We start from the raw sequence: 16,407 nt of genomic DNA on the forward strand, positions 1-16,407 counted from the left end.
TGGATGCTCAAATCCAGTTTGAGAGCTATGAGCGGACCAGGCTACGGAGAGAAGAAGCAAAGCAGGCGGCGACCGTCAACCTCAGCGCTGAGGAGCCATCACCGGAGTAAGGACCAGACGGAGACAAGGCCGGGGCGAGTCAACCGGAGTCAAATCCGGCGGAGCAGCTAATGGAGGAATCACCGCCACAACCGTCGGTACCGGGAGCCGAACAAACGCCCTCTTGGGCGCAACAGTCGGAGGAGCCACAACCACCGCAGCAACAGCAACCACAACAGTGGCCATAGCAACAACAACAACAACAACCGAATTCCGAACAACCATTAGATACCCTGGAGCAGAGTATTCTGGATATCTTGGATGAAGGCTAAGGGCCGGATAGTGGAATTCGACGTACAAGGTACTATCCCACAGGCGTGCCATGTGTTACTCGGCCGGCAAAGGAGCAGAGACCAGAATGTGAAAGGGGTGGTTATTCGGAATATATTTAATTAAGTAAAGTAGATTATAATTATGTAGTGAACGGACAGACCGAAATCGGTATGCCGATCCGGATCCGGACCAATTCTGAACAAGTGCCGGTTGGCACCGTTTTGTACGCAGCACCGGTAACCTATATAAAGGCCCAGTTACAATGTAAAAATTTAACGGAGAATTAATATAAGCGTCTGGTTTTATCTTCGTGTATTGATTACCGTTTTGTCTTAATTGTTATATCTTACGTGTGTATTAAGTGAATGCCTTATTGCTAAGTAGCCAATTAAGTCGGATTAATCGTTGTGTCTTAAGTTATCTCGCCGTAACACCCCTTTGGTGAAGTGTCTTCCGGAGACACCCTGTGTTGAATACAAATGTAAAATGGACGTATTCACACTATCCTCTTAGAGAGCCCAAGTTCGGGCTATTTCTGTAAATAACATAAAGGGCAGTTGCCCTAAGTGAGTCACTTTATAAAGTGACTTTGTAACCTTTTGTAAAGGTTGGTTGTTCATTGTTGTAATGGTTGCCCCTTTATGAATATAGATATATTCTTTGTGCCTCTCTCTCTCTCTCTCTCTCTCTCTCTCTCTCTCTCTCTCTCTCTCTGTGTACGTAATTTGTTCTTGCCTCTCTCATACGCAGGTATTTCTTCCTCACAGATTCATACTGTGTGATCTCTTCCGCACTGACAGCCTTGTTCATTCCCTACATTTGGTATCAGAGCTTGGATGTCCTTCATCCCGTTGCCGGCCGCCATTCGAATCTTTGGATCACAACATTCTATTTTTTTTGGTTTGTATTTGAAGAAACAGAGAAGAGAGAAGAAGAAGAAAAACAAGGCTTGCATCTCATCGCGTTAGATCATCTTCACTTGGAGTAAGCCAGCCGGCTGTACTCTATTCCTGGTGATCGTAACCGCTCGAGGTGAAATCCCCTTGTGCAACATTGACACGATCATGCTCCACTCGGTTAAACGGCATCCGAACAGGTCACCGAACGCTGCTCGCCGCCTGTTGTAACCACTCGGTGCAGATCGGTCTCAAGACAACAACCCCAATTCGTGCTTCATCCGCCTGATCGACATTCGGGGGGATCAATTGGATCCGTCTCTCTTGTCGCTGCAGTCACCCGAAGCAGAATCAGTCCAGATAATTGGTTTCAATAATCGGTATCTGGCATATATATTCGGAAGCGAACCGGGCTCACTCCGACTCGGTAACATTCGGGAAGACCAGTCAGTTCTGTCCCTCGAGTTACCGGAGTCAATTCGAGCAAGTTCAACAATACATATATCCGAAACCGAACCGACTCGGGTTCAAATCCGACTAGAACGATATCGGATGAACCGACTGGCTGCACTCCAACAAGGTTCGTAGTCAACTCCGAACCGAGCTGCGTCAACCGAAACCGATTCTGATGGCATCAACATCCGGCTCATCGGAAATGAGTCTAAGGAGGTTTGATGGTTCGAACTTCAATTTTTGGAAGGAGCAAATGCAGGGCTATCTTATAGTCAAGGGTCACATCGATCCGATTGAGAATGAAACTGCTCCAGAAATATACAAGGCAAATGAGTGGCAGAAGCTGGACAGAATCGTCCACGCCACGATTCGGATGCACCTGTCGGAGTCAGTGTACTTCACAGTGCAATCGTGCACGACAGCCTTCGAACTTTGGAAGAAGCTATCGGAAACCTACGAAAAGAAGGTCGCCTCAACAAAGATGTATTTGATCCGGCGCCTCTACAACCTGCGGATGAAAGACTCTGATTCGCTTCAGGCACACCTTAACGAGTACGAAAGTTTGAGCTCCCAAATCTCGTCACAGGGGACGACAATCGAGGATGAACTCAGAGCAATGATACTCATGAGCAGTCTCCCCTCCTCTTGGGAAACCTTCGTTACAACTGTGTGCAACGCTTCTACGACTGCCATCAAGTACTCCGAAGTCACAAGTGCAATCCTGACTGAAGCAGCTTGGAGAAAGTCTTTCACCAAAGACTCGGCAGAAGAAGCGTATGTAGTACAAGGTTCGACCGATCGATCGAACAACCGGGGAAGAAGTTCTTCCCGACCGCCGACAAATCAGCGAAGCCGCAGCAAGTCCCGGGAAACCCGAATCTGCAACTACTACAAGAAACCGGGACACATCAAGGCCGACTGTCGGGTACTCAAGTCAAAGGCAGACAAAGCTCAGAGAGCTTATCAGAGGAGTAACCGACATGAGGAAGTCAACTACGTCGGCTCTTCAGCCGAGATATTGACGACCGACCCGAACATATTGTCCATAGAGAATCCAGTCGAATTAGAAGTTCTGCTTACGACTGAGGAATTGAGCACATGGCTTCTGGACTCGAGCGCGTCGTATCACGTGACACCTCACCGATCACAGTTTCGGCAATATTCGGACCGGCACTCCGACTCAGTTCGAGTCGGAAATTCGCAGCATTGTGTTATCATCGGAATCAGCACCGTAGAGCTCAACCTTCCGGGTGGCTCTACACTCGTACTACACAACGTCCGACACGTTCCTGAGCTCTCACGACCCTTGATCTCAGTCGGACAACTTGATGAAGCTGGCATCCGTGTTGGTTTCTCATCAGGAGGGTGGACACTCCATAGAGGGAACCTCCTGCTTGCTAGAGGACCAAAGGTACACTCATTGTACCCTTTGTATGTCACACTCAGAGAGGGTGACTTATTTCTGGTAGATATCCCTGTGTCATCCTTATGGCATGGACGACTTGGACACCTCAGCAAGACCGGCATCACGCACCTATCCAGAGCCGGATACATCCCGAAACTCTCCTTCTCAGAACATCAGTTCTGCGAGCATTGCCAGTATGGCAAACAGGTAGCCGCATCACACCCAACATCAGCACCAAGAGAGTCGAGCCCGCTCGATTTGGTCCACTCGGATGTCTGTGGCCCGATGCCACATCAGTCACTCGGTGGTGCCTTGTACTTCGTCAGTTTCATTGACGACTCGACTCGGAAGGTGTGGGCTTACCCCATCAAAACCAAAGATCGGGTGTTCTCGATCTTCTCAGATTGGCTCGCAATGGTCGAAAACCAGACCGGTCGGAAACTGAAGTGTCTCTAAACCGACAATGGAGGTGAGTTCAAATCTGATGAATTCGTCAAATTTTGCAGAGAACGCGGCATTAGACGTGAATATACAGCACCATATAGTCCGGAGCAGAACGGAATCGCAGAACGCATGAATCGGACAATTCAAGAACGCGTTGTATCCATGCTCCAACACTCCGGACTGTCCGATGGCTTCTAGGCAGAGGCTCTACTCACGGCAGTACACATAATCAATATGTCGCCAAGTAGACCTCTAGGAATTAAGATACCTCAGGAAATATGGACCGGTAGAAAGCCAAATTATGATAAGCTGAGGATTTTCGGTTGCGAGGCATACGCCCTCATACTGAAAGACGACGGCCGAAAGCTCGAACCGAGATCAAGGAAATGCGTTTTCCTCGGGTACGGACCCGACGGCGAGATCGGATACCGACTCTAGGACCCCAAGCACAGGCAAATCGTCCGAAGTTTGGACGTCGTGTTCAACGAGTCGACTATGCACAAAACGGCCGAAAGGCCTATTGAAGTCCGAAGGGTAACCGAAGTGCCAACCCTTCATGCCGGCCCAACACACAACACGAGACTGGTTTCACAGGTAACCGACTTCTCTCGCACCGAATCCACAGATTCAGCACAGGCGAATGGCTCGGCTTCCGACCATCCGACATCGACACCCGGTGCGACCAGTCCAGTCATACCTCAAAGATCTGAGAGACTGTCGCAACCTCCGGAGAGGTACTCTCCCAGAATTTTCTTCACCGACGATGGCGAACCGACGTCCTACGAAGAAGCATCGGCAGCTGCTGATTCAGCCACCTGGCATCTGGCAATGGAGTCGGAAATGCACTCCATCCGCACCAACAAGACTTGGGATCTAGTCGACTTACCGAAGAATCGACGTGCTCTTCCTTGCAAGTGGGTCTATAGACTAAAGGAGACGTCCGACTCGACCACCCCAAAGTACAAGGCCAAATTAGTTGCAAAGGGATTTCGACAGGAATATGGCGTCGACTTCGACAAAATCTTTTCACCAGTGGTGAAAATGACAACCCTTCGTTTCATGCTCGATGTTGTGGCCGCCGACAATTTGGAGCTAATTCAGCTAGATGTGAAAACAGCATTCCTCCACGGTGATCTAAAGGAGGAAATCTACATGGAGCAGCCGAAAGGCTTTGTGGCCACCGGTCAGGAACATCTAGTCTGCCGACTTAGGAAGAGTCTTTACGGCCTGAAACAGGCACCCCGACAGTGGTACAAGAAGTTCGACGATTTCATCCAGTCGGTCAACTTCTCCAAGAGCGATGAGGACCACTGCCACTTCACCAAAACAACTCAAGATGGTTCTCCCATCTTCCTCATCGTCTACGTGGACGACATGCTACTCTCCGGTCGGCATACCGGAGAGCTCACCGAACTCGTTCGGAAACTGCGATTGAAGTTTGCCATGAAGGACCTCGGTCCGGCAAGACACATACTCGGAATGAAGATTAGTCGGAATCGCGCCAAAAGACAGCTTTTTCTGTCTCAAACCGACTACATTGGACGTGTCTTGGAACGCTTCAACATGCAATCGGCCAAGTCTGCTTCGACCCCGCTCCCCATTCATCTTCGGCTTTCTCAGCGAGACTACCCGACATCCGGTCCGGAGGGGGAAGACATGAAGTCGGTACCGTATGAACCGGCAGTAGGCTCTCTGATGTACGCGATGGTCGCGACACGGCCTGATATTTCTCACACCATAGGAGTCATCAGCAGATTTATGCACAATCCCGGCCGATCTCACTGGAACACAGTCAAGCATGTGTTCAGATATTTAGCTGGCACAAAAGACCACGGCATCCTTTTCGGTCCGAACTCAACTTCAGGCGTAGCCGGTTACACCGACTCGGACTTCGCCGGCTGTGTGGACAGTCACAAGTCAACAACCGGATATTGCTTTAAATTCGGCAATGGAGAAATCTCGTGGAAGTCGAAACTTCAGGAGTGCACAACCACCTCAACGACCGAAGCAGAATATGTAGCTGCCTCCGACGCAGCGAAAGAAGCTTTATGGCTCGGTCGGCTGGCGCACACGTTTCGGCAAGTCGACTCCAACTCGGCTCTAGTTGTCTACAGCGACAGTCAGAGTGTTGTTGCTTTGTCAAAAAATCCGGTTCATCACAACGCCTCCAAGCATATCAAAGTTCGATATCACTTTGTTCGGGACTATGTCATTTCCGGGAAAATCGGTTTAGAGAAGATATCCACAACCGATAATGTCGCAGATGGAATGACCAAGTGTCTTTCGGCAAACCGGTTCCGGTCTCTTCGGCAACAGATGGGCGTAACAACATATCGGTCTGGTTGAAGCCGGACATAGTGCAGGATGGTTTCGGACAACAGACATCGGTTCACTGACGATCGGCTTCAGCTTTTCCGACCCGACCAATTCGGTCTTCTGTCTACGGATCATGCCGATTCGAACAAAACCGACTTGTCCGAGAACCTATGCCTATACCTGTATTTTTTATCAAAGTTCGATATCACTTTGTTCGGGACTGTGTCATTTCCAGGAGAATCGGTTTAGAGAAGATATCCACATCCGATAATGTCGCAGATGGAATGACCAAGTGTCTTTCGGCAGACCAGTTGCGGTCTCTTCGGCAACAGATGGGTGTAACAACATATCGGTCTAGTTGAAGCCGGACATAGTGCAGGATGGTTTCGGACAACAGACATCAGTTCACTGACAATCGGCTTCAACTTTTCCAACCCGACCAGTTCGGTCTTCTGTCTACGGATCATGCCGATTCAAACAAAACCGACCTGTCCGAGAACCTATGCCTATACCTGTATTTTTTAGATAACCCATGTATACGCCCATTACGGGGGAGTGTCGAATACAAATGTATAATGGACGTATTCACACTATCCTCTTAGAGAGCCCAAGTTCGGGCTATTTCTGTAAATAACATAAAGGGCAGTTGCCCTAAGTGAGTCACTATATAAAGTGACTTTGTAACCTTTTGTAAAGGTTAGTTGTTCATTGTTGTAACGGTTGCCCCTTTATGAATATAGATATATTCTTTGTGCCTCTCTCTCTCTCTCTCTCTCTCTCTCTCTCTCTCTCTCTCTATATATATATATATATATACGTAATATGTTCTTGCCTCTCTCATACGCAGGTATTTCTTCCTCACAGATTCATATTGTGTGATCTCTTCCGCACTGACGGCCTTGTTCATTCCCTACACCCTGTGTTAGGCCATTGTACGGCCCTAAGGATTAACACATTTCAGGCCAAACATCTCCTGCATAATGGCCTCCTGCCATACCGCAGTGAGCATCACGTAAAACGGCATCCTTCTCATCTTGCCGTATACCGCGCCTCCAGATATCGTCACTCCCCTTATGGTATAGTACTCCCTCAACTACACAGAAATTCCGGCTCCGTACTTGAGACACCGCAAAGGTTACAAAGTGGATGAGTAAGTTGGCCTATTGTTACCGATTAGGAACACTGTCTACGCTCAATCCTTCGAGGTTGACCTCAAGGTGACCGTGTTACAAGGAATGGAACCGTCCTATCGTAAATCATAATGAGATACCACCTCGTATCCTGGCAGCGTCTAAGGGAGACGGCTACAACCAAACTCCTTAGGAAGTGCACTAGTATCCGCACTTACGCTTATACACACTTACAAATTACAGTACGCACAAAGAAACAAAGTACACAACAGAGAAACAATGGGCGACCACACCGATAACCACAAATATGCATAGAGATCAGAGAAGATAGTGTTCTATTAGAAAAATTCCCTACACTCTCAATTACACGCTACCTCTTACAAAGGATTTCTGCCCTTTATATACCCATGGCGTTTAGCCGTTCACGCTTCCCGCGTGAACCGTTACATTTGTTTCTTAACACTTTACTATATTATAATATTTCTATGCTTCTGTCCGTCGGTTACGATTCCGGCGGACAACACCTGGCATGCCTGTGGGATAGTGCCATGGCACGTCGGACCCATCCCTCTATTCCTCCTCCAAAATATCCCGGTTGTTTGGTTGCGCTCCTACGTATTGGTCCGGGGACGGCATAGTGCCCATAGGCGCGTCATTGCTCGGTTGCACGTCTTGTACTTGCTCGGTCATCGTGGGGGTTTCCATGGCATCAACTTCTCCCTGCGTGGCCGGACCCGGCTTTGTTGGCTCATTCCGTTCTACTGTGGCTAGCTTTTCCATTTGCGGGCTCTTGGTAGGCTGAGGCTCTGTCCTATTCGTATCGTCCTCAGTGTTGTTGGCTGTAGTTGTCATCTCAGGTGAATTGGGCTGAGGTTCCTCTTGTTCAGCGGTATCGTTGTCTGATATCGCGATGGGCTCCGCTCTTTGCCTCGTGTTGCCTGCCTCCATGATTCAGTGAAACATATCCTCCTGATTTTCGCCGAAATCTTCCAGTAGCTACACGAGTTCCTCGGAGTTGTGGTCCGCTAGCATGCGATAATCTTGTGCTAGGTCCTCGCGTACTGCCGCAATGCCTTCCTCATTGAGTTTGTAGAAACCTCGGCCTTCTTTCCTACAGTTCTCCCAGTCCGCCCAGTAGGTATGCAACTCTGCCGCTTGTGTTGCCCACGCCATCCAGCCTTTGTCTAGCGCTGTTTTTAATTGCGCCGTAAACCTCTCTCGATTTTTTTGAAGAAGTGTGTGTACGTTATCGGTTATCACTTGGCAACGGTTTTGTGCTTCTTCCAGGGTTTTTTTGAGGTTTTCGATTTCTTGCTTATTAACCGTAGCCGCTTCCTCATAATGTTTCTTCATCTCTGCCCATATCTGGGATTCTTTCAAGTGTAATTCCTCCAGTCGGCCCATTTCATTGTTCAAGCGGACTTCGACCTGATGCTTCACCTCTTGTTCTCGTACGAGCTGCTTGTCGTACCACGCTTTCTTCTTTTCCAACAACACCCGGAGTCCTGAGATCGCAGCTTCCGACTTTTGGGCTTCCTCCCATAGCTTAGTGTTTTCTTCTTTCGTGCAGGTGTGCGTTGTTGCCTCCGCTTCGAGTTTCTCTTCGAGTGCCTTCACTGTCCTTCGGCCTTTGGCCCGGATGTCCTTTTATCTGTCAGAGGATTGGCGGAGTTCGGAGCGGAGACGATCAATCTCAGACTCCGCAAGCTGCGTAGCCCTTTTTGCTTTAACAGCGTTGTCGCGCCTTTCGGCTCCGGATCGTTGCGTGAGTCGGGTGGGAACCACTGGTGTTTTGGACTAGGAGGAACGAAAATTCTAAGGCAATTAAGAATGTGAAATATATTGTAAGAAAGAAAGATATGAAAAACTCGTGAATCCCACGAGTATAGTGTATTAGTGAGTACTCAAATTAAGAGAGAAAAATGGTTAGCAAATTCGTGAATCCCACGATTATATTATATTAATCAACCCTTGTAAAATAATCAACAACCTCTATACATCTTTCTCTCTTCCTTATATAGTGTTGGAAGAGTCTAAGTTTATCACATGCAAGCATCATGCTTTTCCTATCTTTAGTTTTCATGCACACTACATGTGCATGACTAGCTTTCTATCTCATCTTTTCTTTTAACTCGAGTGTCTATGCATGAATAACTTTTTGTACCATGTATGTCTAGAAATTTTACATGGGATAAAGTTTAGTATAACTTTAAAATTCATAATACGCTAGTATATTGATAAGGCTTAACATTATTAACATGGAGGTGCAAGGTTCGAATCTTGCCCTATGCATGTAATATATAATTTTATACTTTCTTCTATTTACAAATATGTCTCTTCATCTGGTGAGAGACTCTCGCCGGCCTTCTTCATCCGGCTTTTGCTGGTTTTGCTTCATCCGGTTCTCACCGGTTTTCTTTATCCGATTCTTACCGAATCCTCCTTACCGGCCCTCTTCGTCCGTTTCTCACCGACTCTCACCGGCCTTCTTCATCCGGCTCTTGCCAATGTCCTTACCGGTTTCGGTCCTCATCGGTTCTTCCTTCCGGTTCTCACTGGGTACTCCAAATCCTATCCGAAGAAACCAAAAATGTAATTTTTCACGTAGTGTGCGAATTACACTACGACAACGCTGGCCTGTTGTGTTGCAATCTCCTCTTGTAGGGTTAGCGATGGGTCTTCACCTATTGCTGGTTCGGGGTTTTGCGGTGCCCTAGTGATGCTCTGTTCAAGCTCGTAATGCACTCTTGGGCCTTCTGTAGTTGGGCTTGAGTCAACTTGACTGTTTTCCACACGTTTTTATTCTTGGTAGCCATATCCTTGGCCCCCACACTAACTCTAGCCAATTCCCGATGTACCTCGACCATGGCCGCATTCAATGGAGGTAGTTCAATACCCATACACTGAATCCCCGCATTCCATTGCCTGCCTACCTTGGCTAGAGGCCCTTCATCCTCGCTTTCTGCTGTTTGTGTGAGCGCACGCTCAATCATCTGTTGTTCCGCGTGCTCCTCCGCCATTCTCTGTGATACCTTAATTTGCTGCGTTGCCAAAAATTCCATGAGTTCATAAGTTGTTCCAAATTGTAGTAGCGCACTGAACTCATGGGTTGCATCCAGGATGTCCAGGTACTTTAGGACTTCGCTTGCAGCCGTGAGTACGCCTTTCCCACGCTGCAACTGGGCCGTAATGATCCGTCGTGGTTCTCGGATTATTTCTAAAGTGGTGTTGGACTCTGTAGTTGCGGAACTGTCGACCAAGGTGGTCGTGTCTGTGTCCGCAGTTGTGTCTTTGACCAGTCCGTGCCCATCTTTCCTGTCCAGCCTATGCCGTTTCGGCCTCGGGCTTTCTTGGCGTTGCTCAGCTTCCTGCTCATGTGAAGCTTCCTCCTGGCTTGCCAGCCGTTCTTCTTGTGTTGTCTACGTGTTGGGTTGGGAAGATTGTGGTTCATCTTCCCATTCTGTGGTAGCCAACTCTGCTAACCGTTGTTTTGCGGAACGTGGCGGTGGCGTGGGTTTACTGGGTTGTGGTGCGGGCAGACCTCAGGGTGAAAATAGTATCGTTAGATATTGTTGTATGATTGGCCTTAGCTTTTTGCCGCCCTGATATGCGTGCAGGCCTTCCCGTAAAGCTGGTCCCGTTTTTACCCCCCAATCGACCGCGCACCCTTCGAAGGTATCAATGATGATGTTTGCCTTCTGTTTTGGCATCATAGGCATTTACATGCACGCATCCTACCTCCAGCAAGAACTTGGCTATTTCTTGAAAGAAGGGGTCAGGGATTTCCTTCGTCCTGTATGCTTTGGTGGACACTGAATATGCCCTGAAATATTTCTGCAAGGTTTCTGCAGGAGGGATGTCGAAATGTTTCTCCCCAAGCGATGATAAGTCAAGCTTCTTCCGGATGGTAGTGTTGGTGACCGTGTCTATGTTGAGTTTCTTGGCAATTTCCAAGGCTTTAGGGTGAGCAGGTGCCTCGGCGACATTGATGTATCCATCCGGTCTCTTTTCAAGGAGCCATCTATGCAAGGTGGCGGAAATAGTGATCGGCATCGTAGGTGGGTGAGACTCGTGGGTAGTGGGTGAAGTTTGATGGCTATGGAGGACGTGTGTTCTGTGGTATGATGGGGAGTAAGGTGAGTGAGGAGAGCGTCGAGAGCGAGGAAGGTTAAAGGCTGAAGATTGTTTCCTGTACTGTGCAGAAAACCTTATATTTTCTTCTTTTTGTGGCCTAGGGTTCATTGGCATGTGTGCCATCGTGGTGCCGCGTGTTCTTGCTCTAGAAGTTTGTGCATGCATCAAGTCCTTTTAATAGCGTCACTATCTTCTCTTTCTTTGTTTTTTCTTTCTTTTTTCTTGTAATGGTTAAATACAATATCATTGTTACATTATAATACAGGTGGGTTCCTTTAATTAATCCGCAGATTCTTCGGCTGTGTCTCTTACGGCGGGAAACGGGTTTGGTGGCACACGTCCTAGGTAGGGTTTCAATTGAAACCCATTCACCTTTTGTCGTAAGACTTCTCCGGCCAGGGTGCCTAATTGAAACGTGCCGTTTTCCACGCCAACTATCCAGTACGGCCCCGTCTAGCAGAATCTTAATTTACCTGGCATCTGCCCCATCCGTGTTTGAAAGACCAAGACCGCTTTGCCGACCGCAAAAAAAAAAATCACGCGCATTTTGATGCCGGTCCACGAATGCTTTACGCCGATGCTGCTCTTGTTCGAGTATGGCCATGTTGCGTAACCATGTCTCGCCTAGTCCAAGCAGTTGTTATAGTTGTATTTGTTCGGACTTGTCTTTTGATAGCCGACCTCGTACCTGAATCCGCAGACTGGGTACCTGAAATTCGACTGGGATTACGGCCTCCAGCCGGAAAGGCGTGGATTGTATGCTAGTCTTATAGCTGGTTCGGTACGCCCATAACCCGTTGTGTAATCTGGTATCCCAGTCTTTTCTGTTCTCATTGACGGCGTGCCAAATGTGTTACCGATTAGGAACACTGTCTACGCTCAATCCTTCGAGGTTGACCTCAAGGTGACCGTGTTACAAGGAATGGAACCGTCCTATCGTAAATCATAATGGGATACCACCTCGTATCCTAGCAGCATCTAAGGGAGACGACTACAACCGAACTCCTTAGGAAGTGCACTAGTATCCACACTTACGAATTACAGTACGCATAGAGAAACAAAGTACGCAACAGAGAAACAATGGGCGACCACACCGATAGCCATAGATATGCACAGAGATCATAGAAGATAGTGTTCTATTTGAAAAACGCCCTACACTCTCAATTACACGCTACCTCTTACAGAGGATTTCTGCCCTTTATATACCTAGGGCGTTTAGCCGTTCACACTTCCCACATGAACCGTTACATTTGTTTCTTAACACTTTACTATATTATAATATTTCTGCGCTTCTGTCCGTTGGTTACGATTCTGGCGGACAACACCTATACTTGCAAATTACCAACGTAAATGTGACCAATGCAATCTTCAATACATGTATCTCAATGAACATGGAATCACTCTGATATATCGTTGATATTCTCCATGATAATGCCCATTTATTAATTACTCGAGTAAGTGAAGTGAGGCTCTAAAATGCAATATACACCACTAGAGGATGTACAAATGTGTTGTTTCTTGAAAATAAAAGTTTCGTTAGAACTTCGAGTTACATAAAGTTGAAAGATGAATATAAAGCTAATGCAACAAAATCATCATCCAGTGCCTAGCCCATGCTTAGGAACAAACGAGCAGAAAGCCATGTTATTAATACCTACGGCAACATGTCAGGTGCATTGACATGGTGCCAAATGAAAAAGCTTGGTACATAGTTGTGGTGTTATTACCAACAACAAGATGGGGTTGCATGCTACCTTAGCAAGCAAGCTCAGAAGGAAGGAGCAAATTCTCGGAGTTGTTTGGTTGGGATGCAACGAGAGGAGCGATGAAGTTGACTCCATTCGTGACCTCTCAGTTGAGCAAGTTCTTGGCGGCAGCATGAGGGTGGTTGGTGTCAGGCTTGGAGTAGTCATGAATGCTCTTATTCTTCTAGTAGTGGTGGTGGTAGTGGTAGTACATCTAATATTAGCAGTAGAAGTTAGTATGTACATCTAATCTTAGTAGTAGAAGTTAGTATGTACATGTGATTCTAGTAGTAATACATAGTAGGACATCTAATTCTAGCAGTAATAGTAGGACATCTAATTCTAGTAGTAGTAGAAGTACACAATCCAATGTTTGTACACAATCCAATGTTTGTTTTGGGTAGCTCAGAACTTAGAAGAACCCAAAAAGAAGGAGGGGAATGAATGAGAATGAGAATGAGAATGAGAATGAGAGCTTCTTCTCTAGCTCTGAACCAACAGATATGGTGTGATGGGCAGAGCAGAGCAGGGCATGGCAGAGCTCTGAGCTCTGGCTCTCCACGCGCTCAGCCTACCCATTCTGCTAAATGATGGCAAAGGAGGGATCCCCAACAGATTTGGATGGACATCACCCCTCTTCTGCTTTCCTCCTATGGCCATGGCCATGGCCATGCCCTGAGGCGGCCAGACCTCCTCCCCTTCTTTGAGGGCCTTCTCCGCAGATGCAAAACTCTGGCCCTTGGGAGGTGCTTGCATGCCCGCATTCTCGAAAGCGAGTACAGTCAGAATGGGCTCCTCACCAACTTGCTCGTACAAATGTATGGGAAGTGCCAGGCATTGAATGATGCCAAAGCTCTCATGGACATAATGAAGCATAGGGATGTGTATACTTGGACTTTCATCATCGCTGCTTTTGCTGAACTCGGGCAGAGTAGGAATGCCCTTTTCATGTATGAAGACATGCAGAGAGATGGAGTAAAACCTAATGAATGCACTTTCGTTTACTTGCTATCATCCTGTGATGATAAGGCAGCTCTCGAAGAAGGTAGGCATGTACATATGCTCATTTTAATCAGTGAGTGTGAAGCATATGCAGCTGTCTCAACTGCTTTGATTTGTATGTATAACAGATGTGGAAGTCTCGATGATGCTTGGCATGTGGCCAATAGTACGTATGTAAAGGACACAATCTCCTGGAATGCTCTCATCGCTGTGTCTGCTGAGCATGGTGATGGAAACAAATCTATGCAACTATTCCTTCAAATGCAGATTGAAGGTTTCACACCGAATGAAGCTACATTTTTGAGCATTCTCAGTGCATTCATGGATAGGCCAGGACCTTTGGCCGTCAAACGGATGCATGCACTGATTAGGATTTATCGGTTTGATGTTAATGTTGCGATAACTAACGCTCTTATTACACTTTATGGTAAATGTGGTAGCATTGAGGATGCTCGACTTGTTTTTTATAGAATGCCGGTACAAAATGTGATCTCTTGGACTGCCATGATAGCTGCAACCGCAGAGTGTGGATGGAGCAAAGAGGTTACCTTGCTTTTACAGAAGATGCAATCTGAAGGAGTTGGACCGGATAAGATAACCTTTGCAAGTAGTCTTTCCTCATGTGTCAAACATGAAAGTCTGTTGGATGGCTTATGGCTACATGCATGTATCAGCCGAAGTGGATTGGAATCCGATGTGGTGGTTGGAACAGCCCTTATCACTATGTATGGGAAATGTGGTAGCATAGAAAGTGCTCGTAAGGTCTTTGAAAGGCTCCCCAAGCGGGACGTCATATGCTGGAATGCAATGATTGGATCATATGCCCAATGTGGACATAACCACGAGGTTTCGGAGTTGTTGCGTGAAATGGAAATGGTTGACCTTAAGCCTAGCAAAATCACATTCGTGAGCATTTTGGATTCGTGTGCCAGTGGATCTGCTCTTGATGAAGGAAGATGCATCCATGCATGCCTGCTGGAATATGATTTTGAATCAGAACTAGTTGTTCTGAATGCCCTTGTTAATATGTATGGAAAATGTGGGAGCCTCAAAGATTCACAAACACTATTTGACAAAATGGATGAAAAAAACGTAGTCTCGTGGACAGCTATTATAGCAGCCTATGGTCAACAAGGGCAAGGCAAGGAGGCTATGGCTTTTTTTGAGAAAATGAAGGAAGAGGGAGTTGTTCCCAATGGGATCACATTTATCAGCGCCGTTTCTGCTTGTAGCCATGCAGGCATGGTCGAAGAAGCTTTTTATTGTCTATTCTCAATGGTACAGCAATCTGAGATTATGTTTACTGCTGAGCATTATGATTGTATGGTGGATCTTATATGTCGGACTGGACTGTTGTCTCATGGGCAAGCCATGATAAGTAGTATGCCATTCCAACCAAATGCAACCACATGGATGGCTTTTCTCGGTGCTTGCAAAATGCATTCAAACATTAGTGAAGCTGTCCAGTCTTCAGTATATGTTTTGGAAGTGGATTCTTATACTGCTGCTCCATATGTTCTGCTTTCCAACATTTACAGTGGCACTAACAAACCTCCTGAAAAAGATTTTGAGGAGCTGATAAAATGCTAGCAGTGCATTTGACTTAGCAGATGGGCTGGACAGTGTAATAAAGAAATGGTTAATTAGTTATGGACTGAGGAAGGGGTTTAAATGAACTGTTTATCATGGCATAGCACACCTGGTGATTTATTAGTGTGATATCAGAAATTTTCATTCTCTAGATCATCCCACAAGGGCGAGAGTACAAAGAAGTGATGAGAAATCCCTTAAGAGAACTCTGTTCACACAAAGAGTATGACTTGGCATTCAGCAACTATTTATGTATATTGATGCTGCATATATATATATATATATATATATATATATATATATGGTCAAAAATCACTACTATATAATGCGTCAAAAGGAAGATTATGTAATATTTGTGAACTGATGATATGCTTGGTATGCATGTCTGTGTACATGGATATGTACATGTAGAATGTAGATATACATACATGTAGATGTATGTGTATGTGTATGTGGACATGCACATGTAAATGTAAATATGTGTATGTACATAAATAAATCTGTCTATTTATCTATCTCTATATACATCTATTTAGATGTATGTGGACGTGAACTTGATGATGGCATTTGGGTCTTCAGAGAGAGGAGCACTCCCTTCAAATTAACATGTCATGTAGAATGCAGAAGGCAAGATCAGAAGTGAGTAACCTTTCTTATTCTATGCATCTTTATACCAGTGCATGTGGGAAAGGCTTGGAATGCTATCAGCCATTTTGGGACCTCTTTCTCTCATTGTTTGCTAATGTGCATTTCTTATGCACAACAAGTGTTTGATAATGTGTTTGATATGGAATGAAAGGGTCATCGAATTCACTCGTTACAAGATATGGTAAAGCAGGGAAATTCAAAGACAGGTTTACACGTATAACACAAAATGAGAGAAAGCTGTTTAGATGCTTGTGCTTTTTGCTTCATGAAAA

At 46.3% G+C, this 16,407-nt stretch overlaps 1 protein-coding gene across 1 annotated transcript; it reads left to right on the forward strand.

The window, feature by feature from the left end:
* Positions 1 to 13,501: 13,501 nt before the first annotated feature.
* On the forward strand, positions 13,502 to 15,593 carry LOC147850812 (pentatricopeptide repeat-containing protein At4g13650-like). Its single transcript, XM_087335852.1, has one exon. The coding sequence runs from the start codon at positions 13,517 to 13,519 to the stop codon at positions 15,485 to 15,487; it is 1,971 nt and encodes a 656-aa protein (XP_087191978.1). The 5' UTR covers positions 13,502 to 13,516; the 3' UTR covers positions 15,488 to 15,593.
* The last annotated feature ends 814 nt before the right edge of the window (positions 15,594 to 16,407 follow it).

This window comes from Azolla caroliniana, unplaced genomic scaffold (genome assembly GCF_043228905.1).
Source record: "Azolla caroliniana isolate FFs.n. ecotype wild unplaced genomic scaffold, voAzoCaro1.0.p SCAF_20, whole genome shotgun sequence".
Lineage (NCBI taxonomy): Eukaryota > Viridiplantae > Streptophyta > Polypodiopsida > Salviniales > Salviniaceae > Azolla > Azolla caroliniana.